The 26,219-nt window shown below is 47.2% G+C and overlaps 5 protein-coding genes across 11 annotated transcripts in view; 2 read left to right on the top strand and 3 right to left on the bottom strand.

Annotated features, from left to right (window-relative positions):
- The first annotated feature begins 1,039 nt into the window (after positions 1–1,039).
- Positions 1,040–2,366, top strand: LOC117644306 (U11/U12 small nuclear ribonucleoprotein 48 kDa protein-like). Its single transcript, XM_034383646.1, has 6 exons — positions 1,040–1,224; positions 1,314–1,473; positions 1,557–1,616; positions 1,729–1,876; positions 1,996–2,122; positions 2,210–2,366. Exons 1-6 carry the CDS (start codon positions 1,045–1,047, stop codon positions 2,291–2,293), a joined length of 759 nt encoding a protein of 252 aa, XP_034239537.1. The 5' UTR covers positions 1,040–1,044; the 3' UTR covers positions 2,294–2,366.
- LOC117644304 (peroxisomal acyl-coenzyme A oxidase 3-like) lies at positions 2,362–13,585 on the bottom strand. Of its 2 annotated transcripts, none has more exons than XM_034383643.1 (15): positions 13,331–13,585; positions 7,430–7,642; positions 7,090–7,251; positions 6,854–7,009; positions 6,621–6,768; positions 6,333–6,504; positions 6,128–6,243; positions 5,542–5,708; positions 5,329–5,451; positions 5,126–5,246; positions 4,803–5,048; positions 4,547–4,701; positions 4,305–4,440; positions 4,063–4,217; positions 2,362–3,983 (listed from the first exon to the last, which is right to left on the bottom strand). In XM_034383643.1, exons 1-15 carry the CDS (start codon positions 13,337–13,339, stop codon positions 3,882–3,884), a joined length of 2,181 nt encoding a protein of 726 aa, XP_034239534.1. In that variant the 5' UTR covers positions 13,340–13,585; the 3' UTR covers positions 2,362–3,881. The 2 variants fall into 2 exon arrangements, with proteins under 2 accessions (XP_034239534.1, XP_034239535.1); XM_034383644.1 differs by lacking the exon at positions 13,331–13,585 and adding an exon at positions 10,592–10,711.
- A 225-nt stretch (positions 13,586–13,810) lies between these two features.
- Positions 13,811–17,035, top strand: LOC117644305 (replication factor C subunit 5). The gene is made up of 6 exons (XM_034383645.1): positions 13,811–14,177; positions 14,298–14,362; positions 14,443–14,570; positions 14,657–14,819; positions 14,904–15,063; positions 15,135–17,035. The coding sequence occupies exons 1-6, from the start codon at positions 14,119–14,121 to the stop codon at positions 15,571–15,573; spliced, it is 1,014 nt and encodes a 337-aa protein (XP_034239536.1). The 5' UTR covers positions 13,811–14,118; the 3' UTR covers positions 15,574–17,035.
- A 1,648-nt stretch (positions 17,036–18,683) lies between these two features.
- On the bottom strand, positions 18,684–20,741 carry LOC117644696 (mucin-5AC-like; the record flags this gene model as incomplete). The annotated part of the gene is made up of 2 exons (XM_034384310.1): positions 18,684–18,882; positions 19,093–20,741. Coding segments are annotated over 2 exons (1,848 nt in total), but the record flags the coding sequence as incomplete, so codon positions are not given.
- Positions 20,708–26,219, bottom strand: part of LOC117644382 — a 98,636-nt gene continuing 93,124 nt past the window's right edge. For 2 of the 6 annotated variants that reach the window (XM_034383786.1, XM_034383789.1), the window contains 7 exons: positions 25,196–25,408; positions 23,652–23,690; positions 23,243–23,335; positions 21,707–21,861; positions 21,295–21,371; positions 20,924–21,125; positions 20,708–20,846 (listed from right to left, as the gene is read on the bottom strand). In XM_034383786.1, the coding sequence (XP_034239677.1) occupies positions 20,757–20,846; positions 20,924–21,125; positions 21,295–21,371; positions 21,707–21,861; positions 23,243–23,335; positions 23,652–23,690; positions 25,196–25,408 (869 nt within the window). In that variant the 3' untranslated portion in view covers positions 20,708–20,756. The remainder of the gene's footprint in view (positions 20,847–20,923; positions 21,126–21,294; positions 21,372–21,706; positions 21,862–23,242; positions 23,336–23,651; positions 23,691–25,195; positions 25,409–26,219) is intronic. The other 4 variants (XM_034383787.1, XM_034383790.1, XM_034383788.1 and 1 more) reach the window with 4 other exon arrangements.

Below are 26,219 nucleotides of genomic sequence, written 5' to 3'. Positions count from 1 at the left end.
AAAAGAAGAAAGGATGGCCACAAATCAAAACTAATTTTGGAAAAATATTTTAAAAATATACGATGGGGAAAAATTGCCATAAGTCAACAAAAATGGTGACATTTACTGGCCTAATATTTCTTTTTTTGTTCCAAAATGTGAACAAGTGCATCATTTTCGCTTCTCAATTCTGTTGACAACTATCTAAGAAACTTCGGAAGAAAAAGAGAGATAAATTATCAGGCCGAAGACTAGACCTGACCATAACTGTTGCGCGGAATCTCTTAAACTAATCGATGAGAGATTACGACAACTGGAAGCTTACAACTTTCTTTAAATTTTGTTTGTGCATGTTAGATGTTCTACAATACATTAGTCATATTCGCAACTTCTTTAGTACAGGATTCAATGGACACTAATACGAATTGTTTTTATTTTGTGTTAATAGCTGTTTTTCTCCCACACCTCACCTTGAGCTATCATTCCATTTTAGCGTTTAAACTAAAATGTCTCTTGTGACTGACTTTTGACCTCAAGGTCTGGTCCGAAGAATTTTAAGTTCTGCGTCTCTGCAAAATTTCGGCACTTTCATTGACGGAGTCTTGTTTTAGCAAGTTTGAGAAAAAAATTGGTTCGACTAATTTAAAAAAGCTAAACAAAAATTTCTGTTTTATCTTTTAATTTTTATCCAAATTTTAAAAAGGTTTGGAAAATAAGTTGAGTAATACAGTTCACATAATTCACTTGATGCAAGAGGTTTGTTGTTTTTTTTTCCAACATATTGTCAAATTGTTAAAAAAACACTTATGCGGCCCATTTTATAAAAAGCCCATGGTAACATTTTTTTTACCTCTAGAGTTAAAGAAAAACATAAAATGAGCAAACACACGACTTCGGTTTGGTCAGTCGTTTCGCCAGTGGGTCCTCCCGCGCTCGCTCGGGTTACGCTCGGGTCCCGAACCATCTAGCCTCGCGCAGTGCTTTCACACAAGTGCTCTCCAAGATAATACTCGCGGCTTGGCCCCAGTGCGTTTCTCATACCAAAGTGACGGGCCATGAGGTAGTATGGAAAATTCGGTTTGTTATTGTTTTTGTGGTGGATTGAAACAATCGAAAATGTCAGTTTCCGTCGAGGACAGGAGGAAATATCTCATGGATCTAGAGGAATACATCAATAAATCAAAACAGCAGCTTTCATCTATTTTGAACTCGTTGAACTGGTCCCATGATTCTCTGATGGAAGAGGTATAATGTGACGAACGCATCTTGCTAACCTGTCTCTCCCTCACCGGTTTGCATTACTTTGATAATTTACTCTCCGAATCCTTTTTTAGGAGCCGAAAATGGTATCTTGTCCGCTGAACCCTGAGCATCGCATGCCCCAACGGAGTCTGGATAGGCACTTGAAAAAGTGCTCTCTTCGTCAAGAGGGCTATCAATCTGATGAAGAATTTCTTACAGCGTCAGAATTTCCTTCATCCTCCACAGTACTGGGTAAATTTGCTTTGTTACTTCCTCACCTAACTCAAGCCTTTTGGCTATTCAATCTCATGTTTTATTTTGGATTTTGTTTGTAGGTCCAGAGAAATTTCAAGAAGCGTTGTTTAAAGCTACATCCAGTCATGTTGACAATCTAGGTGTGTGTCTCCTATGTTCTAAAAATCAATTGATCGAGGAGTAGGACATGCAAAGTACATGGTCTTTGTTAAAGTCTGTTATTGTGATTGAATAATATATTTCCTTCGGCAGCACCAGGATCAACAGAGCCCCGACCTCCACCTAGGACCTCAGCCCGTTTGCTAACTGACTTTAGTCCATCTGAGCGTAATGCTTTGCATGAGGATGTGATCTCTAGGACATCAAGGCCATTGATTACAGCGGAAGAGCTCCAGTTGCCGTAAGAAATTACTTGACATTTTGATTGAAGCTACACTCATTATTTTAAAAGTTACCCTTTCAATAATGTTCTCTGACCAGCAATCTAACATTTATTTGTCCTTCACATATATTTTGCAGGTCTTTTAATGACAACAAGCAGTCCCGTCCTAAGTCCAAGCTAGAGCTATTAGCCGAACAGAGGGATGCTAAGCGCCGACGCGTGACCCACAAAAAAGTTCACACATCACGCAAGACCCACACCGAGGTGAGATTAGTGAATACTTTTTTCAGAGAGTGGAAGTTCAACATAGCTTCCCGTAGATATTTCATCTTGGGTATCTGTTGGTTCCAGGTTTTAAGAGAGGTTATCCGGAATCAAATGGAATACATTCAGTCTCAGGATTCTGAGACAAAGTCAGGCCCATCAACTGAATGAAGTTTTGAATGTGCTATTTGTCTTTCTCAGGTTGTAATAATCCCAGGGTTGATGAATGAAACTCTTCATATAAAACAAAGCTTTTTATTGTTTTTACATCCTCACACATTTATAAAAAACAGGAAAAAGAAGCTGCTGCCCATACAGCACAGTTTAACCAAATGAAGGAGAAGGCACTATAAAATTATTAATTCATGTTGAGTGAGTAATCAATAGGAGCAACAGACTCCGCCACAAATCGTTCAAAAAACATAAATGCAATAGCAGACGGCAAGACATGAAGAGCAGGCAAGATCACAATCAAAGACGGAAAAAAAAAAAAAAGCATCAAATGCACAACAAACAATAATTGAGAACATTTAGAAGTTAGGTTGAATCTACAAGAATTCAAATTAGAGACCTTCATCAGGTAAGGTTGTCCCTCTCAATTTAGTAAATTTGACCTTATCACCTGCCATTTTGAATGAGCTATTTTAAAACAAATCATATACTCTATAAAAATCTGGATCAATTTGGCTTTCAATCATTTTGTAACAAGCCTCTAAAGAAGGTTGAAGTCATTTCAAGATAAATCAACAGTCATTTAAGGTAACAGTAATGAATACTCTTTGGTCAACCACAGAAAATGACCAGATCTGGGTGAGTTATTCACCCATTTATAACAAGCAGGTTTTTAGAACCAACATTGACTGCAAGATGTGGAAGAAACAATTAAGGGTGGTGTACAATGAATAAATGACAAATTTATGCAAATGACTTGAAAATGGAAGCAAAGAATGGAAGAATATTTGTTTTCTTAGAAACTAAATCTAAAGGAAACAACTGTGATTTAAAAACTTAATTAGGTGAGAAATATCAAGTTTTTTTTCTTCTTAGGAACACAAACAAATATCATTTTACATGATATTCAAGATTTCATACATATTGAAAGATAAAAATCATGTGGTGTGATCACCAGTCTAGTAATGCATTCATAAATAAGGATCAAGATTCCTAACTTACATAAACACTAGACAAGGCTAACTACTGTTAAGAACATCCCGTATTTGTTCCCCTAATCTGTTTTAAGTAACTGGAATGACACCACAGTAACAATCATATTTACACACACTAACACACAGTCTTCAAAGTTAATATCTTTCACACTGCAAATGGCTGACAAGAATGACATTAATAAATAAATTTCAAGATAAGGAGTATAAATTAGGGATACTGTAACAAAATCAAATACTGCATTGATCAAAATTATAATAATTTGAAGGAACAAGTGGATGCTGCAACCTGCACAGCCGATGACCTTAAAGATAGACTTTAAATATTGCCACAGAAAATACAAATTTAAAAATACTGAGATTACGTTAACTTGAAACTTGTAGCCTAGTTGAAACCTAGGGAACTTACTAGTACTTTTCTGTACAAACACAATACAAAAATATCAACTCTGATCATAGTTGAGAATACAAAGAACAGGAAAATACATTCTGACTCAAAACATTCGCAATACTGTTGTATCATAGTACCTGTGTTAATCATGACATGATATCTTCACTAGAGATGACCTACCAAACCAAATGCTTTCATTAAATATTTATAGTTTTGATTGAGGCTTGGCTGCTACCTCACGCCACCAAGCAGGCCGCTCCATATGTCCTTGTTGAGACATGAAAGCATCATAAAGGTGGTCATAAATCTGGAAGGGAGGAATAACAAATAAAAGGAGGGAATATGAAAGTGATGACATAGGTCAGTTTGATAGCACATGCTCTTACCCTTCCATCGGATCGTCCTAAAATAGATTTAACAACCGCATCTGGATGAGCAATAGCATCAACGATGGCAACAATATCAGGTTTCAGTTGGTTGCAAACTGTCTGACATGCCTCTTGAACCAAATCAGCTAATTGAGAACCAGTTGCATAGCCTCCTATAATTCAACACAAAACAAAAAAGATATAGAGATGCCGAAATGGCAATTATAGGTGTGAACAAGAACAAATTTAGTGGGGCTTACCTCTATAAAAAATAACAAAGTGCCTTTGGATACCCCATAGACCATAAAGAACAAGGAGTCGTTCAAGTACACATTTAATTTCACTGGGGATTCCTGGTGTCTGGATTTTTTCCCAGAAATAACACAATACATTATTCTGTAAAACACAAGGTCTATTAGAAAAGGCACCTAGGATTTACAAAGGTGGATATTTCACCACCCTTCCTGGAAGTAAGAGGTAAATCTGTGGAAATATATTTTACCTCGCCATATGCTAAAGCCAGTGGTTTAGCATAGAAAGCCTGAACTTCTGCGCGAGCAGTAAAACGATCAACACCAGCACTTTTCAGCTTCTGAAGTTGATTGTCAAGAGCCTTGGTCAGCCAACATAACAACCATTCATAGGAAGCCATCACAACTAAAAAAGAAATATTTTGCAAATTTAGTAAAGAGAAAATCAAAACCTGACAAGACAACTCTTGTCCCTTTATTGGAGACACAATGTCTTGTTTTACTCACAGTGCGCATTCATCACATCAGTCTTTGATGTCCCAGTAAAACGTTTTTTCAGTTTATCTTCGGCATTCAAGAGGAAGTTTAATGTGCCAAGAGGGGATGCATCGAGGAGAGCGGCAGAGTTGCCCTGCTTAGCCAAACTCCAGTGTCTGACAACCCAATTACTAGCTTGTTGAGATAATACATTGTTGTCTCCCTCATAAGTAACAGTGGCATCATGATCAGCTCTCATAGTTCCAAGCATTGAGGCTAAAAAAAAGTAAATGTTTTTAGAAAAGTAGGAAATACATCACAAACAACATGCACACAAAAATGGTCCTACTAACATTTTAGATAACCATGGCCTCCGCAGGCCTCTCTACTTTCCTGGAGAGCTGAGGCACATGTCCATGTTATTAAGGGCTTCATGGCAGACACTATGGCATGAACCTCTGCAGCCATAGAAGTCTAAGATAAACAAAATACAATGTTAAAAGAAATACTACTGATTATCATAATCCATCTAAGGCAAATTTCCAGCATTACATACTATATCTTTCATTTCAGCACCCTTGTAAGACTGTTCAACAATCTCCAAATACTGGTCGGTAAAGAGATCCATGAATACTTTGAAAGAGCAGGCAGCAGCCACATAAGGAAATAGACGCCATTGCTGCAACAAGATGGACGAAAGAAATGAGTATAAATGCATGGGACCTACTTCAGCACTATTACAACTCCAAGGGCAGCAAAAGTAATTTACATGGAGAGGATATTCTAAGATTGACAGTTCCTCTTTAGAATTACGAGGACTTCCTTGCTTCCTCACAGCAGCATAGCGTACAGCGATGGTTACAGCTGCACATAGGTCATGAGTGCTTTCTTGAGAAATGGCAACACGACCAGCTAATAAATTTTCCAGAGCAGCTCCTGAAAAAATGAAACAAACAATTAGAAAGCAGAATCACAGATATTTAATTTTAAAAAAAAGGAAAAAAAGAGAATCAAACAAACAAACAATACAGAAAGAAAAAAAATCTCAGAACTACTAAGCTGCTTCTAAAAACTTAAAAAGCTAATTATTTATATATTTTATAGTTGGTTTGCGCTGAGTATAATCTACATCAGAGAAAAAATTTCTCAAAATATCTAGAATTTAGCGCCACACCTCTCATGACATCAGCTGGGGAATTCGAAGGCTGGAAGGATGGGTTGGGTAGGATACAGGATACATTAATTTTTCTTGAAGAATACCTGAATAACTTAGAAGGAATCATTTGATAGCTGACATTCTTTTTCTTCTGTGAGGCTTATATTAGTAAAAGGAAGAATCAATGCAATGGACTCACCAAGAATCTGCTCTGGGTTTTGGAAGCACGATTCATATTCACCATCAGGAGTCACATCACCAGTGCGGTTCAGCAGATTCTCTCTTGGGATACGGAAATGATCAAACATAGCAAACCTGTAAAATAACATAAGCATTGAGGTAATGCAGTATTTTCAAAGCAAATAAACCTCGGTGAAGCCAACAAACAAACAAAAAAAGCTTACCCATTGTCAATGCCATTTAAACCTGCCTTCTCTCCAATATCACCTACTTTAACTCCAGGATATGGAGTAAGAGTTTCTGGATCACGAATGGGCACAAGGAAAGCATGAAGCCCATGGCAAGAATCAGCCGTGTACAACTGAGCAAAAAGCATTGCATGGGTGCAAGTTTTACCTGGCCAAACAAAGTCTTGTAAGTATTTTGTCTTACATTTACATTATCATTCAAAGAACTAATGGTAGGATAACAGATTATAAACCTTAATATCAATGAAAGCAATGCAATCATACCTAGGTTACCAGCCCAACACTTGGCAGCCTCAAAGTCGGGAGTGTGTATGATGAACTCTTGAGTTTTGGGGTCGTATGTTGCTGTTGTGCGAACACTTTTGGTGTTGCTTCCATGGCCAACCTCTGTCATTCCCAAACAAAATAGGAACTACAAAGCACAAAAAAGGAGGGGAGTTAATTGAACATTCGATGTTAAAAACTAAAAATTCTTACGCAATTCCTGAACCATTTACCTTGTTGTCCCACACAGCTTCGTAGAAAGGCAAATGCCTCTCAGTTCCAAGACTAAGAAGGGCATTTGTGAATAATGAAACACCCAAGCCAAATTTCACAGACAAATTTTTGTTCCAGGATGCAGTTGCTGCATTCACTGCCATCATAAACTTAGTCTGAAATCAAGACAGATAATAGAGTGATAAAATTCAAGCCAGCAAAAAAATCTATCACAAATCCATCTCAATCTACCAACCTTATTTTTGTAGCCCCAGGAGTGAACCTCCCGTGGAATTAAATTAATCTCAACAAATCGTTTTAACTGAACTGCCACATGCCGCTTTTGTTCTTCTACGGAAGGTGTCGCTTTTGGGTGAGCAAACATAGGGTCTGCTTCCAGTTTCCTCCACAGGTTCATCTAATAAAAAAAATTAAACATGTTTATTTTTTTTTCCATAAAGAAAAAATTCAAGGGAGGTAAAGACAAGGGAAAAAGGGAATTCGCCACCCAAAATGTTCCACTGGTCACTACCGTTCACCAGAGTGAATTACCACTCCGGTGAAAATAGGCTACAGAGAGCCAAGCGGCAGCCCACCTTGACTCTGAGGGTCTCCGGGTCCTCCAGGAGCACGCGCAGCTGCTTCCAGTCGAACGAGGCCATCTGGCGGTACTCCGTGAGGGGCCCCGGCAGCACGGGGAGGTCCGGGGCCAGCTCGTGCAGGGCCTGCGCGTCGTGGTGCCAGGCACGCCGCTCACGACGCTGCTCGCCATCGTCCCCGAGAGGCTGGCGGACGTCCACCACACCCATCTGCGGGCAGAAAAAAAAATTACCTTTTTCGACTAATAGTTTTTTAGCAGATGATACCTTTACTTTAAAATATACCTAAAACTACAAGACACATTAAGGTGTCAGCTAGCTTAAAAAAAATAATAAAAAAATGTCGTCTTTTCTAATAAAATGAACACTGTCTTTAAAAAATTTACGTTTTTAAAAAACGCAAGTTCGTGACTTTGAAAAGAGTGCATCCCGCCAATGTTGCATAAAGCGCCTCGTGCAGACAGGCGAGCCAGGCCAGCGTGACGGTCGTGCATCGCACCGTGATGGTTTGGGTGTTTTGGCCGTTTTGCCCTCAGTGACTCAACGCCAGGCGTCTGACTGGCGTCCGCCGCTGGAAAGGGAAAGAAGAGGGGGGAGCAGGGAGAGCCCGTGACATCCACGTGCGAAAAGTGGGGCAAAAAAGGATATGAAAAAAAAACCTCTCTAGTTAAAAGCATGCGTAAACGCAGACGGGCTTATCTTATCTAATGACGGGCCCGGTCGCGTCACACCTCGGCAGGTGGCCTCATCCGGTCCGGTGTACACAGTGTACACCCAAACGGCCCAAATCGCACGAGGGGTCTTCCCGCACTGCGGTACTTACGGTGCGGCTAAGTGCCCCACCAAAAAAAAGAGCGCCCCAGTCGCCGAGATTGGTACCTGCTTTTTGTACCAATGGTCTGTCGTGTTGTGCAGTGCAAGCATGGCAGTTACCGCGATCTTTTGTGGTCTAGCCTATCAAGTCAAGAGCGGCTCGGTACCGTGTTCACCGCCTGACGGGTAGGCAACCCCGACCCAACTACGTCCAGCACGGGGGTCCCGAGCAGTGCCGTACGTCGGGTGTTCCAGAACATGGAGAGGAAAAAACCTCCAGCTGACACCGGGTTTTTTTTATTGGGTCAGCTCATTTTTGAAGTGGCCCACGCTGTCACGTGGGTACACACGGTTTGAGCCAATTGGCTTGTGAACGGAATTTTCGCGTTTAAGTTGACTATTGTCTAAGCCGCATGGCAAAATGGTCGTCCGCGCGCCGAAACGGCCGTAACGGTGTGGCCGTGGCCATGGCCGTGGACAAGGACGTCGAAAGTTACACACGAATGGGAACCTTGCCAAGCGCTCAACCAGTGGCCCAGGCTAGCCCAGGCTTACAAATTTTATACTGTTAAAGGCCAATAAATCTGTTCAAAAAAAAAAAATGTCGAGGGCCGAGGCATACCCGGCAATGCCTTGGAAGGCGAGGTGGCCTTGGAAGGCCTGCGCGCTACGCCGGAATTTTGATACCGGTATCCAGCGCCGAGGAATACCGTTGTTATAGTATATCGACTCCAACCGGAACGGATACCGCCTTGGGCCTCACACCCAGAAAAATGGTTTCTTTGTAAGCTTATGTATGCTCAAAATACTTTGTTATAACAAGTTGATTTTCTTTAAAAAGGGGCCAAAATAAGGTTTTCAGAGTGTTTAAAACTGCTCTTCAGAACAAAAGTCTTAAGCACTAGTTTTGTGGAGATGCCTTTCACTTAACCCAGTTTTGACTCTCCGCGATTTATGACCCTTCCAGAGCTTAATGGTGTTGGTCGACGGTGTCGCGCTCTCACGCCTTCAACCGCCAACCATTTTAATTCCCATTTGACGCGCTGACGCACGCCGCCCAGTGCGCCGATTGATTGCTAGATTGCATGGCAGCATGCAGTCTGCGAGTCATTAGCCGTATAGCGCTGCCTCGTCAGATTCTACAGTGGCGGCGGCGAGCGACAGCTACAAAGCACCGACAGCCCAAAACCCAGGCAGAAGTACGCTCGCGAAAAAAGAGGGGGGGGGGGAATTTCGGGGAATTTCCGGGCAGTTTTCTCGCAATCACACCGCACCTGTGTGTGGTGAGGAACGAAATTCTCACATCTTTCGCGGTGAGAATCGAAATTCTCACCTCTTTCGGGGCGAGAATCGAAATTCTCACCTCTTTCGGGGCGAGAAACGAAATTCTCACCTCTTTCGGGGCGAGAAACGAAATTCTCACCTCTTTCGGGTGAGAATTTTGATTCTTCGACGGTGAGAAATATTTCTCGACAAAATTTGGTCACAATTCTCAGCCTGCAATTTTCAGTGAAACGCATGATAGGCAACTAGCTACGCGGGCCCCTGTCCAGTTGAACTTGAACTTGAGAGGCTAGACCATACGATCTGCGAGACTACGCAATCGGCGCCCCTACTCCGCGGCACTATTCACGACCCAGACTCGACAACTACACTATTACACGCACTGTCAATGGAGCCGGCGACCGAGCGGGACACGTGGGAGGAGTGAGTGAATCACACGAGTGCTCAAGGAGCTGAATGAGCCACACACTTTACATTACGTAATCACCAATGCCGCAGATATGAACCGGTCTTCTCCTTTTTTCAGCGGTGATCTCAGCAAAAACCAAAGCCAAATCATGCACCTGCGTTAATTTCCGCTATGTAAAAAGATAAGCACCGGAATGTGTGTACATGGTGATTCACTGCTCGGGCGAAACTCGCGTGAGAAAAGCAGGTCCGATTTCGATTTTAATTTTTTTTTTGCGCGTGACTGTACAGAGGCTGGGAGAATTCTGGGGAGAATCGAGCCGGCGAAAGCAGGGCCTCCTTCGCCTGCAGAGAGAAGAATCGTTCGGTCGGTCTGTCTCTGTCGCACCCCTTCGGGACGCCCCCTCACAGTGCGCTAGAAGACCGAAACTTTCGACGCGTTTTGAGCCGCAGAGTCTCTAAACAGGACTCGAACCGCACGTGTGACCCCACCAATGGATTCCTCGTTCGAAGAGCAATCCATTGGTGGGGTCACACGTTCGGTTCGAGTCCCATTGAGCGACTATGGAGCTCAAAACGCGTCCGGGGCTTTGACCGCCTGCACCGGTCTTCTGGCCGTGTGCTTGGGGCCCGACTGGACGTGCGCGTCCTCACCCTGTGCGGCCGAACTGCCGAGCCCCGCAGTGCTGCTTCACGCTGCGAGCGGCGAAGGCGCGTCGGAGGCGCGGCGCTCCACGTGTATCCTCGCCGTTCCGGCTGGGCTGGGCCTGGGCCTAGGCTGGGCGGGCTGGCTGGCGGCCTCGCTCTCGGTCGAGGACGGACCCAACTCTCAACTGCGCGGCTGGCGGTTGCTGGCGGTCTGGCTGGGCTGACACGCTGGGCCTGGCTGGGCTGGGCTCGCGGTTCGGTACGCGGCGTTCGCGCTGGCGGTCTGGCGGCGTGCTGCTGACTGTCGCGGTCCTGCCTCGCGGCCTCGCGGCCTCGCGCGTGCTGTCTCGCTCACTCTCACTCGCTCGCGCTGCCGCGGCTCACCAGCCAGCCGGCACCGACGCAGCGCAGATATACTACCTACCGGCCACGCCGCCACGCCAAGCGCGAAGCGCGAAGCAGGCGCGCGTCGACGCCGACCGACGCCCTTCCCTCCCCCCTTCCCCCTGCCCGCCCCCGCGCGCTTACGCCCAAATCACCCGCACACGTGTGAACCCCTCGACGAGCCCCCGGCAGAAGACCGGTGGAGGCGGTCAAAATCCCGGACGCGTTTTGAGCTCCACAGTCGCTCGATGGGACTCGAACCGAACGTGTGACCCCACCAATGGATTGCTCTCGGAACGAGGAATCCATTGGTGGGGTCACACGTTCGGTTCGAGTCCTGGAAGATCAGAGCCTTTCAAGTCAAGTCCTGTGAGGTTCCCCAAAAACGCCTGATAGTAGTCAACCAGCATCACATGCCCCTGTGGGAAGGCAAAATATACCCCCCCCCCCCCCCCCCCCGGGTCGTGACTCTGGAGCTCAAAACGCGTCTAGAGTTTTGGCCGCCTGTGCCGGTCTTCTGGCCCACTCTGTGAGGGCTCGGCTCGGATGCTTCGCTTCGCAAGGTTCGCTAAGCAAGTTTCGCAGAGCCCGTGGCCGGCCGGGCTGCGTGGCGCTCACAAACTGCCGAGCACTTGATTCCGGTCACCCCGTCTTTGTCGCACTGCACTCGAGGAGCGTGCCGTCCAAGGGGTGCGAGAGAGACAAGACGAAACGATTCTTCGGCATCGCGGTAGGATTACCCTTTACAAGCGGCTCAGGGCTCAGGCCCAGCGACCTTGAGAACCTTCGATGAACGCGTAACCAGGACTCCGAACAGTGCTTCACGTCGCTCTTTAGCGCCCATGCGAGTGCGAGAGAGACAACGACGAAAGCTCTGTTCGGGACCAGTCGCGTGATTCACTCTGTCTCTCTCGCACCCTTACAGAGAGCCCCATGAGTGCGAGAGAGACAGAGGGACGAAACGACGGCACAGGAAGGCAGCTCGGGCCCTACTCGGGCCGCCCCCATCGAGTTGGAGGCAGCTATACGCTACTGCCGGCATCAAAGAAGGGCGCCCTTCTTTCATGATGCTGCCGGGCGATTCAGAAGATCGGTTTGTCGCTCTGTCTCTCTCGCACCCTGACCGAGAGCCCCATGAGTGCGAGAGAGACAGAGCGACGAAACGACTCTTCCGAATCGCTCGGCTGACACACGTACAGACACCTGTTGTCTTCGGTTACGAGCAGTGCTTCGTCGCGTCGCGTCGCCCTGTCTCTCTCGCACTGCTGGGGACCGCCCATGCGCGCGAGAGAGACAGACACTCGCGTCTCTCTGACGGACTTCCCCACTGCGACGCGGCGACGCGCGAAGGGAGACTGTGGGGCCGCGGGCTCAAAGGCGGCACTATCGGGCCGGGGAGCCTAGACGACGATAAACCGCATTCAGCCCCTACCCCGTCTTTAGATCTGGATGAGGTCGCCGAGTTTATATCCGTGCGAACGGGGGATATGCACGCCTCGAGTGCTAACAGGAATGTCCCCAGCGCGAGGAAAAAGTGACAACAAAAAATTGTAATGCAAAGGAGGCCGGAGTCCTGCTTCGCGCCGGCAGGACAGGCTACTGTACTTTCAGATGCACTCGGGAGGAGTGGTGCTCACATGCTAGTACACAGAAAGGGGGAATTCAAAAGTGGAGTTGATCATTCAGAAAGACAAATACAGCCAGCAATTATTCATACAAGAGAGGCAAGATTGTTGCAGAAGTTCATGCAATCAATACAGATTGTGGGTGTAGGGTTTAAAAACTAATATGACAATTAAATTTATTTTTGAGGGAATTTTGTACACCAAGGTCAGTCAATGTTTAGGGCAATCGGAGCAAATTTGACATCTAAGAAGAAAATAACTCGGATTTATTGAAGCAGCATGCCAGAGGATGCAGCATAACATTTTAAAAAATACAGTAATGATTCACTAAAAATAATACATAACCTAGAGTGGTGCTACATAATTCTGTCGAGCTGAACGCAGGACCACACCCACAACCCTTCGAGAAAAGCCCTTTGACCCGATATGTGAGATAGGGCCAGCCCCCTAAAGCCTTCAAGACAACAACTCAAAAGAAAAGGCGGGTATCTAAGAAACTGGGGGGAAAGAAGCCAACATGCCAGGCCCTTATTAGCCACACCCTTTGTCCTTTGAGGCTATGGCCGCCCTTCTAAATCCCACAGCCAAACAGTGACGTTTTCACTGAAAATCACACCCCACACGGCAAGTACACGTCAGAAGTAATTCTGGGTGGACCAAAACACGACAAAGGACGGCAAGCAACTACTCATAGAGACTCAAAACAGAACAAACGTCAATAATAAAGTTCACGAACCTTGGTCATCTCAACAGCCACTGCGGCAAAGGGTGCAGACGAGACGAATGCGGATGGAAACGACGCACTGGTAACTGAAGCTCAACAGCAACAGGGGCACCTGTTACATCACACCCGCCTGGCGATACGATACTGTAGCTTCCACAATGGAAGTTTTTCGCATTCAAATTTGAAGTTGACCTAGGACTTAAGTTGCCCAGCAACGCCGGTAAAAAAAAAAAAACAAAAAAAACTGCACCCTTCTGCTCAGTCTCTGTAGACGCCCAAAGTTATCAGGGATACAACAGACTTAAAAAAACTATGTTGGACGGTGAGAAGTATGTTCCTCATTTAGCGTTAATGTTTATCAGACAAGAAAATTACTTGAATCAAGATGACAGATTGTTTATGTCATGTGACAGTTCAAAAACACGACCTTTTTTTTTTAGTTCAGGTTGGTAGACGGAAGAAAAAGGATGACCAACATACGACGTAAACAAAGAATACGAACAGCCACATTGGAAACACACGCTTTGGAGGTCATCGTCAACCATGCTCATCTTTCTATTTGAAATTTGATTTTCTTTGATCTCTCTGTCAAAATGTTTCCTATCTGCTGTTCGTACAAAATTTTCGAGAAAAAAATGTGACGAATGAGTTTGGTACACATATCGCAAACTTTGGCGCCCCGCTGCCTGTGTTGTTGTTGGAGTATCTTTGTTCTTGAACTCTTCGTTTGCTTGAAAAAGTTAATTTTTCAATTGAAAATTTTTTCCCATCAAAACCTCTGACAGGTTTCCACAAGTCCCATGCCTTCAACCATAGCTGGTATGTCTGGTGGCAAGGGTAAATCTGTCAACCTTCCATGGTAAGTTAACCTCTGTGCCGGAAGAGGTGTTTTCACTCTATTTTTAGTTGCTCTTTCCCCAGAAAGGAATAAAGGTTGTATCCGTCATTTCACTAATGTATCTTTCCTCTTCCTTTGCAGGGTGGAGAAATACCGTCCAAACAAATTGGATGAGTTGATATCTCATGACGATATTATTAACACAAGTTAGTTGCTGTGGTCTTTCATTTCAAATTTTGCATTTAAGTTTTCCTAGAAGTTCATTATTACTATTTTGTATCTGCAGTCAACAGGTTCATCAAAGAGGACCAATTGCCACATTTACTATTCTATGGACCACCTGGTACGGGAAAGACATCAACCATTCTTGCTTGTGCCAAACAACTTTACACACCCGCCCAATTTTCATCGATGGTACAGCAATGATCTCCTGATAACATCCTTTGCAGTTTGATTACCATTTGAAGGCCTTTAAAGATCATGAATTATTTTTTCCCAAGGTGTTGGAGTTGAATGCTTCAGATGACAGAGGTATTGGTATTGTGCGGGGACAGATTTTGAGCTTCGCTAGTACTCGAACCATATTCAATAAAGGCTTCAAATTAATCATTCTTGATGAAGCTGATGCCATGACAAATGATGCCCAAAATGCACTTAGAAGAAGTAAGTACATTGATCATTGGTTACCAGTAGAAACAGTACAATCAATGTATACTTACTGTTTATTCTTTTTTTTTAAATTTCCAGTCATTGAAAAGTTTACAGATAATGTGCGTTTCTGTATCATTTGTAACTACCTCAGTAAAATTATACCTGCTCTTCAGTCAAGATGTACCAGATTCCGATTTGGGCCTCTTGACTCAAACCAAATTCTCCCAAGACTCCAGCATGTTGTGGATGAAGAAAAGTAAGATGATTTTCTTTGCTTTCCATGCAATGTCACCAACCCAAATAACAACCTTGATTTTCTCTTTTTAGGGTCAACATAACTGAAGATGGTGCAAAGGCCCTCATTACTCTGGGTCAGGGTGATATGCGCAAGGTTTTGAATGTTCTGCAAAGCACTCACATGGCTTATGGTGAGGTAACCGAGGACAATGTTTACACATGTGTCGGTCATCCCCTTAAAAGTGACATAACCAATATTGTTAAATGGCTTTTGAATGATAACTTCACCTCCACTTTTAAAAAAATTACTGAGCTCAAACTGGCAAAAGGCTTGGCCTTGCATGACATTTTGACTGAAGTTCATGTTTATGTTCACCGTATTGAGCTCCCCTCAGATGTTCTTGTTCATTTGTTGATTAAGATGTCTGATATTGAAAGAAGGCTTGTGTCTGGAACTAGTGAGGACATTCAGCTGAGCAGTCTTATAGCTGCTTTTCAACCAGCTCGAGAAATCAGCACTGAAGACTAGGGTGTTGTCATGAGTGAACCTTTTCATGGTATGTATGTCCTTTTTGATGCAGTGGAAAAGAAGGCAGGTGACTTAAAATGTTTTGTTAACAAGGTGTTTCTGAAAATCTTCTTTATTGGATCACTCAATATAAACAGTGCTTACAATTTTTTTTTAAGGGTGATAATAATTTTTAGTGTTGATTTGTCATCACCAAACAGAGTTGGTAATTGAAATTCATGTGCAACTTTTTCCTATTTTTTAAGATACTAGAATATTTTTGTCCTCCTCACGTTAAAGTTTTTTATTCATACATTCGGCAAAATCCTTCTCACCTCGCCTTTAACCATCAAACCATTGCATGTCATGGTCAAAAATATTCGTAAATGTCAACAGTAGCTAAACAATTAGAGGCCACAACGGATAGCTAATTTGTGTCCTTGTACTTTGTTTATTAGCATGTTATTTTCTACCTATACCTATTCAAATAATTCAAAACCAAAAGATGGGCGTTACTTTCAGGAAATCCATCACTAAATTTGTTTATCTACTGTCATATGAGCCCTGCAGCCAGAAAATTCTTGAAATGTTTCTTCCAATTTCCACACTGACTGTGTCATTGGTGCCCTAAATTCAAACAGTTCCTTACATGCTACTAAAAGCTACACAGTTAACAGAAAATGCATTTGACAACTAATATACCTAAATTTTAGTTGGGACTTTTCTCTTTTCTTTCAGTAACTAGTGTCGGTTTTGAAGGTAAAATCTAACATCACCTCACTACAATAGGTTCACTGCACCCTTTCTTTCCTCTTAATTTCTTTTTCAAAAAATGATATCACTCTGTATAATTGGCAGGGTGAACAAATAGAAATGATTCAAAACCTTGGAAAATAGCACTTAGATGTATCACAAAAATAGTCATAATTTAGGTCCAATATTTATCTTTAGCAACTCACATTTTTTGGTTCAATAGTATTATGAATAACTTATTTACAAAAAAAAAGGAATTGGACATTATACCTTCCTGGTTTAGAGTAGGACAATAAAGGAATGTAACATCACCAAAGAATTTAGTTTACTAACACTCAATGGCATCAAACTAACTACGTTGTGCTAACTTCAAATTAATTTTACCTTGTTTTGTAAAGGCTCACGAAATGTTCTTCGATCAGGAACATGAGAAATCATATTTGAATCCAAGCAAATTTAATTGCTGCAAAGCTAACTGATAAATCATGAGAAATTATTTAATGTGGAAATGAATTGAACTATAAAACCATAGATCAAATTCAAGTTCAGTTGTGCTTATCAAGGGTTCATTCACTCTCAGACACTGTCTGTGTGTCCCTCCCTTTCTCTCTAATGCTCTCTTAAAATAACAAGAAAAATGTGCATTTTGACAGATAAATTCACAGTTCCCTCACATCTCTTCCGCAATTCTTTACCAGAGTGCATAATCCTATAATCTTAAAACCTTAAGGAAAACCATGTTGAAGATGCAATCAACACAGTTCATGACACACTTGCCGTTAAAAAAATCACAATAAGGAAGCCAGTTCCGCTGTTTGTATAAGATATGTGAACTGGGACGGTCACCTTTCAGACACAAAACTGAATTTGAGTGCCTAATGGGATGTTTCATTGGGATGCTTAATGCTTATGCAGCTTCTTGTTTACCTAAAAGGAATATTCATTCAAAAATTTAAAACAAAATTGGACTGTTGGCTTCTTGAGAAACAGCGCTGGAGCCAACCAAAATATTAAGGAAGGGGAAGAAACAATGGAAAAAGGTGTATTTGTTGGCACATCCTGAATAGGGAATAAATTCTGAAAGATGTGCTGAGGGATTGCAAGGACCGTCAAGCTTATTTGTGGGTCACTTAAAATCACCACAAATTTATGTTATACAAAGAAGAGGAAAAATGTTCACAGCAAACACTATCACAGATACGAGGAAAGAAGCATGACGTTCTGGCGGGCTTGCTTCTGTACAATATCAGAAGCCTTAGATAACAAGGGGGAAGGTACATGGAAAAAAACGAAGTTTAAACTGAAAGTCTTTACACAACATGTCAATTTGAGAGGGAAGCATGGTGCAAAATTTGAAATAGATTAAAAGAACTTTTATCTCGATCCACAAGAAATTCATACTTTTCATTTAAATGCTTAACCACAAAAATAGGAAAGCAAATTGCACTGCTTTATGATTCACATTAGTAGTACTAAGCAGTCAAATCATATTTAAAATTTTTACTGACTTGTTAAGTCATGAGTAAAAAGCTCATCCAGGATCAAAACGCATTAGATAGAATACATTCAGTCCAATTTTAAAAATAGACAGCAGACACCCTTATCAAGCCTCTTCTGTTCCTTATTTTCCACAAAAATAAATAATGACCCGCAAATATCTGTGCCAAATAGCTAAATGCACAATCGAAATACACAACCAATGCGTGCATAACGTATACAGATGTTAGGAAGTATCACATGCTGTAAAATGGTCGCAAGTACTTTAAATAAACGCATTAGTTGCTGTAAATAAATTGTGGCCAGCACAATTGGACTTCTGAGTCTGGTCAGAAACATACAAATTACTGAGAACTTTTATTTTACAAACCACCGTCTCTTGTTAAACTTAAATAAAAATACAATTCCAATTTTCCTGCAGCAAATTCAGCCATTCGGGAGCTGTACTTTGTACATCCTTGCAAATCAATGCACGAGGGAAAGCACACAGCAGCTAGCTGTGCAGAGCACGCGGCACATGCTTCATGAGAGATGCAAAGCTAACAATGCATATTAAAACTAATCCAAGTTTCACTTTTACTCCATTTCATTGCCCAGTTAAAATTAAGTATTTGTTTAATGGTAGGCTGGACATCGATGAGGAAGTTCATTCCCTCTTGCCTAGGCGCACTTAAAACATATATACACACTTAAAATCATGAATAAGAACAATAGAGAAATGGATTGCAATGGAAGTATAATTTAATCTACCACCACCCCAAATCCACACACAAACAGTGCCTCTGCGGGCACATCATGGTCCCTCATGTGACGGGCACACCCTTGCGGCGCCCCTTCGCGCAGCCTAACAAACCTACGGAAACTTAAACTTCAAGTGTGCTTCAAGGGTAGCACTGGTAGCCGACGGGGCCGGGGTGAGCTATGCCAGCCGGCATGCCTGGCCCCATGGCGTGGCTGGGGCTGTTCCCTTTGACCAGGACGAGCAGGGGCCGCGTCTGGGAAGTGCAGTCCCAGGGCCCCATGGGGTTCATGGGGCTGACGGGGCCGCCGAACGGGTTGACGCCGCTGAGCAGCTGCCAGCTGCGGTTGAAGGCGGCGCTTCCGGCGGAGGACAGGCTGGGGATGCCGAGCGGGCGCGCCATGGAGGTGTACTGCGCGGCCGCGGCCGCCACCGCCGCCACGCCACCGCCAGCCGCCCCGTCCGCGCCAGCCTGGGCCTTGGCCTTGGCCTTGGCCGCGGCAGCAGCGGCGGCGGCGCGGTGGAAGCCGGATGCCGAGGAGATGTCGGACTCGGTGCGCGAGCTGGACGTGGAGTTGAGGCGCCGGTGCCCGATGCGCTGCGCGGCGGGCGGCGGCGCGATGGAGGCCGTCACCGCCGTCATGGTGTTCATGGTGTTGGTGGGCGGGGTCGTGGCCGTGGGCGACGGGTCCGTGCTGCCCGCGCTGCCGGAGCGCGTGCGCGTCAACAGCGGCCGCGCCAGCGAGTCCTCGTTGGCGTCGCTGTTGCGGTGTGAGCGCGACGGGAACCTGTACGGGTACTCACCGGGGCTTAGCACCACGGCGCCCTGCGGCTGCTGCCCGCGCGGCTTCCAGCCGTGCACCGTCAGGACGTACTCCGACTCCGCGCCGTTGTTGTTGGCGCCCCAGAGGTAGTTGTCGTTGAACGGCAGGTCGACGTCGGCGTTCACCTCGAAGGTGCGCGTGTATGCGAACGGCATGGGGCCGGACGACGTGGGGCTCAGCAGGCTGCGCAGGCCGCGCTTGACGCTTTTCCGCGCTGGTGCCGCGGCCGCTGGCAACGGCTTCGCCGCCGCGGAGGTCGGCGTCGTCGCGGAAGTCGGTGTTGTCGCGGAGGTCGGCGTCGTCGCGGAGGTCGGCGTTGTCGCGGAGGTTGGCGTCGACGCGGAAGTCGGCGTTGTCGTGGAGGTCGGCGTCGTCGCAGAGGTCGGCGTTTTGGTGGAGGTCGGCGTCCTTGCAGAGGCTGGAGTCTTCGCGGAAGTCGACGTCCTCGCGGAGGTCGTCGCCTTTCCGGAGGTCGCCACCTTTGTGGAGTTCGGTGACTTCGCGGAGGTCGGCGATTTCGCGGAGTTCGGCGCCTTCCCGGAGGTCGGCGACTTCCCGGAGGTCGGCGACTTCGCGGAGGTCGGCGTCTTCGCGGATGTCGACGTTTTCGCGGAGGTCGGCGTCTTCGCGGAAGTCGACGTTTTCGCGGATGCCGGGGTCCTCGAGGAGGTCGGTGTCTTCGCGGAGGTCGGCGTCCTCACGGAGGTTGATGTCTTCGCGGAGGCCGGCGTCCTCGCGGAGGTCGGCGACGTGGCTGCGGTCGCGTTGTTGTTATTGTTGTTGTTGATGTTGTTGATGTTGTTATTATTATTACTATTATTATTGTAGTTGCTGTTGTTGTTGCGGTCGTTGTTGTGATTGTTGTTGTAGAGGATGTTGTTGATGTTGCCGCCGCTGGGGGTAGTTGTAGTGGTGGTGGTGGTGGTGGTGGTGGTGGCCGTGGACGGCAGGTTGTTGTTGAGGGCGTCCAGGGGAGTGGAGGGCGGCGACCGAGGGGGTGGTGACGGTGGTGACGGTGGGCGCAGCGGCAGGGAGAGGGGAGGTGGGACGACGCGTCTGGGCGGAGTCCAGTCCAGCGTCGTCACGCAAGGGATGAAGGTGAACTTGGCGGGGGCGGCCCTAAGGGCCGGGGAGGCGGGGTCAGGGCGCTGTGACCAGCACTCGTTGAGGTTGAAGGCGGGCGGGGCCGGGAACCGGCGCGGGGCCAGGGGCGGGGGCACCAAGGCCGGGGCCGGGCCCGGGGACGGGTTGGGGCGCGGCACCCGGAACACGGTGCCGTCAGGGTTGGACACGATGATGGCGTGGCTGGCCGCGGGCCGCTGCTGCGACTGCTGCTGCGACTGCGGCTGCCATTGGCCCTGGCCAACAGAGGCCCTGCCCGCCGGCGTCGGTCATACCTCTTGGAGGAACTTGAGGGGACACACGCCCTGCCGATTGTCGCCGCTTCTAATCATCACCATTCCGTCGAGCTCTTCCCCCACCTGCAGCCAAACGAGCATCACATGACACGACCCGGAAAAAACAACAAAAAACAGCAACTTTGTAAGTGAGTCATTACCTGAATCACTATCTGGTCCCTGAGGAGGGTGAGTCCTTCCTCGCCGTCGGCGACCTGCAGGTTGTGCGTCACTTGGAGGGGCCGCTCGCCCGGCTGCAGCTTGGTCACGTACTTGGAGGGGAAGAAGCCGAAGCGGCCCAGGCACTTGCCCTTCCACCAGTCCAGGTCCGTCGAGTCGATGACCGTCACCTTGTAGCCCGCCCTGGCGACAGAGGCACGCCGTCAAGGACACGTCGTCAAGGGCACGTCGTCAAGGACACGTCGTCAAGGACAGGTCGTCAAGGGCACGTCGTCAAGTGTACGCCGTCAAGGGCACGCGGTCTCAAGGAGAATAGCATCATAAAAATGACTGTGGAAAGAGTGCTACTAACTTGAGGTCCAGCTCGTCCTGGTGCCTAGCCTTGAAGTTGAACAGCACGACGTACAGGTTGGTCGGCAGCAGGCGTTTCTGCAACGAACACACGGCGGGTCATCAAGCTGCGGGGCGCGCGTCACCGTGAGGCCGGCACACAGTGGGTCAGAAGAACGGCACCGGCGGCCAAAACTCTGGACGCGTTTTGAGCTCCAGAGTTGCTAAACGGGACTCGAAGCGGACGTGTGACCCCACCAATGGATTCCTCGTTCGAAGAGAAATCCACTGTTGGAGTGACACGTTCGGTTCGAGTCCCATTCTGGAGCTCAAAACGTGTCCGTGATTTTGACCGCCTCCACCGGTCTTCTGGCCCACTGTGCGGCAGGCGGTTCGCCGCGGTTCGCCGCGGTTGGGGTTCGCGGATGCCTTACCTGGCCGGGAACGCGCGAGTCCCTTACCGGGCTGGGGCAGGGCGACGTGGACGCCGACGACTGGGACTTGTCGTTGTCGTCCGGCAGCTCCACCGAGCTCATGCGCATGTTGCGGGCGGACAGGTGCCGGCGCGTGTGGCCGGGGCTTGACGGCGCTGCGGGGACAAGGCAAACCGACGTTCAAACGCTCCGCCGTTTGCAGCGCGAACGGTCGAGTCGAGAACAATTATGAGTTCCTCGCACACCATTCTCAAGGGAGGTAGGCAAGCCCGCAACACAGACCTGCTGTGCGGGCCGCCTACCTCGCGTGAAGGTAGGCAAGCCCGCAACACTTTCCTGCCCTGCGGGATTGCCTACCCAGCGTGTCACAGGCGCTAAGGCAGGCAAGCCCGCAACACAGACCTGCTTTGCGGGCCTGCCTGCCCGCCCTTCGCTGGCGCTCAGGGACAAATCCACGTGTTAAATTCCTTACAACTGTTTTTGTAAGTAATACGATAATCTGCCTAAGCAAGGTACGTTTAAAGTTACAAGGTTACATCGGGGTATCACGTAAATTTGTCTAGGTGAAAAGCGGCAGATTTTATCGCATTATGCGTTGATTCATTATAAGGTGATATATTTTCTCGTACGACGTATGTATTCTATTAATCATCAGTGACTCTGACCGTTTTATTGTAAGGACTTTAGAGTGGAGAGCGGGCTTGAAACAACCCGTAATCGTTGAGCTCGGCATGCCCAGGAAGGAGCGTGTTCTAAAAAGATTCTTGCGTCTCTAGAATCGCTTGCCAAACTCCGCGGGGCTGCCTACACACGTGAAACTACACTAGAGATTCCGAGTAACGGTGACAGAACGAATTCATGCAGTGTGGGGTAAGCAGGAAACAGAAAAGTGTGCGGAAGAGGAAAGGACACTCCGCTACGTACGGCCGGGCACGGCCAGTGAAAGACGTGCCGCAGTGTAGCAGCAACTCCTACCTGTCAAATTACAACCCACACCACCGCCCTTCCGGGGAGTGAAGGTCGTTAAAGGGCTCCTGGAGTAGTCAACCTGTACCGTGAATGCTACCGGGATCACTTGGTTCGTGCTTCAGCCTTCAAAATGTACAACTAGAAAGCAACCAATGCATGTGGGGCATGTTTCGGAGCTCTTCCGTAGGAGAGGTTGCATGGGGCAGAAGCTCTTTCGCAGAGTGGTGGCATGGGACGCGCTACTGCGTGCGAGCTCTGCTCTGCGCTTCGACCGCAGTCCAACTGATTTTGGTTCGATCCCACCACCGAGATCTCGATCGAGACGGGCGGGGCAAGCTGGGACAAGTTCAGTCGGCGAGCCCCGGGGGCCAGAGGGGTTGAAAATGGGCACACTGGGTTCGAGAGGCGGCCGTCTCAAGACTGGCCAGAGAAGCTAAGGCCAATCCGGTCTACGGAGTGGCTCCCGTCACCAGCATTCCCTAGGGAGGTGTCGCGGAGTAGCGCACCGTTACCAGACAGGAACCATAACCACTTAGCGGCATTACTAAGAACGGAGGATCATCGTACTTGACCAAGAGCGGCCATGCTGCAGGTAAACGGCTCTCCGGCGGCCTAAAGACCACAATCGAAAGGACGACTCTTGTAGATGTGAAGGGTAGCCTAAAACAAATGGCCAACGGGGTTAGTTACCGAGCTGGTAGCAACTTTAATGGAATTCAAACCAAAACCACTTTCCGAGAGACTCGGAGAGGGTGTCCCCGAGATAGCAAGAGAGAGAAAGATAAAGCGACGGGGAGGGGGAGACCCCCCCCCAGGCACGCCCGTGCGTCGCAGCAAGAATGTACATTCCTTGATTTGAGCGGGGACTCAGCGGACGCCGAAGCCATCCAGCTAACAATTCAAAGGAAAACGACACCAAAATGCTAAGTCTCTCGCTACTGTAACGGTCTACCCTTTCTAGTGGAACGTTACGTACTGAAAGGTGTAGGCTTAGAGAAATCGGCGTACGAATGGGCTGCAAAGAAGGAAATCCAGTCAAACGGGTGCAGAAAACACGGTAACGAGAAAGACAGGCGTGCACGACACGGTGGAGCACAGTGTAGCACACACACACACGCGCCTACGCGAGTAAAGCAAGAGGAGGTAAAGAAGTACACATGCTGGTACAAGCAGAGCTGAGATATCCAGCAACAAGCTGCAAGGAGCTTTGTTTTTCATTTTGCTTTTTAAACAGCAGGAAGATTGTTAAATGACGATGTGAGGGCAGAACAACAGTTCTGTTCAGTTCAGTTCGCGGTTTGAGTGAAAAAAGATTGATCAAACTTGGTCAGTCTCGCGAAATCCATAAACATCCAGCGTGTGAAATTGTTCAGCATGACAAGAGATGCATTAACGGATATGAACTTCGACTTGCTTCTCCGCGTAGCGTGGTTATAATCAAACTGAAATACATCCTCGCGCTTATCGCGCTGAAAAACAAAAATGATTCAACTAAAATTTTCCACTTGTAACTATGAAGAAGAAGAGAAAGAAGAAGAAGAAAAAGAGGAAGAGAAAGAAGAAGAATTAATTTGCTCAAAGAGAGATTGCTGCGCTTGCACATGCAAGAGAGTCGCAAAGAGATTGAAGAGAAAAACGTCACCCAGCGATGCACCCGAGGAGGAGGCGTCTTACAAGAAGAGCGTCGACAGAGCAGAAAATAATAATAACAAAAATCATCTTCGCAACAATGATGAATGACCTACCCACCTTAAGCTCTCAAAAAAATTATTTCGGAGAAATTTTAACCCGCAAATCTCGTTTTACAGCCGATATTGTATCAACAACTCAGGTTCCCCTTTTGCCAGTACCCAAACAACACCCAGAACAATGGTTTCTAAATTTTTGATATTCTTGGTTTTTGTGAGAAAAAAGTCTGACACAAGAAAAATTTTCTTCATTCAAGAAAAAAAATACATTAAGAAATTTTTTTGCAAAAACGAAGAAAAGCTTTTGATCCAAGAAGTCATTTTTTTTTGGGTGAACAAACACGAGAAGCTCACATTAATTGCTATTGACTTCTTTTTGTTCCACAAATGATGCAATTTTAAGCACCTCCGTCGGCGATGCAATTTTGTGTTCACCAGATGATACATTTGCCCGACGCCTGTTGCAATTTGCTATTTCATTGAACAATTTTGTATCACCTGGTCTACACAAAACAATATTGCCGATGAATGTTCTTGAAATTGCATCATTCATGGGACAGAAACGTCCCATCACATTCAGTGTGTACGGTCAAAATTTCATCAAACTGGAGCGTTTTAGGCACTGTAAGGTCGCGCGGACTGTCCACTGACCTCCTTGTGTTTGTTGGGCGAATACTCGAAAGTAAATCGAGAGATCGGCACAGCGCGAGACGCAAACTTGGCGAGAGCGTCTTTTTTTTTTTGGGGGGGGTAGGTTAGGTAAGGTTAGAGGCTCTCTCAACGCGAAAGTCGCTCCCCTCCTCGGTTCGCTCGGCCGGCGACTGGTGCCTACACTGCAGCCTGGACGAGGACGAGTGGCTGGAGTGCGGCCCGCTGTGGGGCCCGCTGTGCGGGTCGTGGGGCCCGCTGCCGGCGCTGCTGGTGCCGCCGTGGTGCTGGCTGTTGGCGGGCCGGCCGCGCCGCGCGTGCTCCGTCGACTCGGGCGAGTCCAGCGACAGCGACTTCATCCGCAGGTTGAGCTTCTGGCGGCGCGGACTGTGCGGCGCTGCGAACACACGACACACTGTCAGCCGGCTGCCTCGGGGCAGAGCCGGGCAGAGCCGGGCAGAGCCGGGCAGAGCCGGGCAGAGCCCTCGGGGCTGCCTCGACCCGGCCCGTTGGGTCGGGCTGGTCAGGCCGCGGGTCGGGCAGCGGGTCGGGCCCTCGGAAGGGCAAGGCCGCCAAGGCCACAATCAGATTCGCCGCTATTTCCGTTGCCTCGTCATGCGACCCGCAGGACGGAAGGAGTCTCGCAATCATTTCACACACACACACACACACACACACATCTCTCTCTCTCTCTCTCTCTCTCTCTCTCTCTCTCTCTCTCTCTCTCTCTCTCACACACACACACACACACACACGCGAGTTGCTGTCTCGCTCGCTCTTGTTCTACGGAAGCGGTGCCCAGTTTCAGCGAGTAAAGTGCGGTTAAAAGCGGCGTAACTACTTTCAAAGCGTCAACAACAACACTGCGGTTTAAAAGTTAGTTTAAAAGTGTGGTACAAGGAAATACACTGACGCCTCACAGCCGATGGTGCGTGGCGGCGCGGAGGCCCGACTGATGACGTTTTATTTTTGGTCAGTCTCTCTCCGTTCCCTTTCACGCATTCTCTCTGGCGGTCCCCGTCTCTCGCACACAGACACGTACGCGCTCACACACTCAGAGACACACACACTCACACGGGGTCGCTCACACGGACACGCGTGCCTCGACTCTCACGGACACACGGAGTGCACGCGATGGGTCAATACTGCTGGAACACAGACTGGACGGTGGATGAGGCCTGCAGGGCCTCGGCCGGGTGGACGGACTA

This window comes from Thrips palmi, unplaced genomic scaffold (assembly GCF_012932325.1).
Source record: "Thrips palmi isolate BJ-2018 unplaced genomic scaffold, TpBJ-2018v1 HiC_scaffold_18, whole genome shotgun sequence".
Lineage (NCBI taxonomy): Eukaryota > Metazoa > Arthropoda > Insecta > Thysanoptera > Thripidae > Thrips > Thrips palmi.
This window is presented reverse-complemented; position numbering and strand designations above follow the sequence as displayed.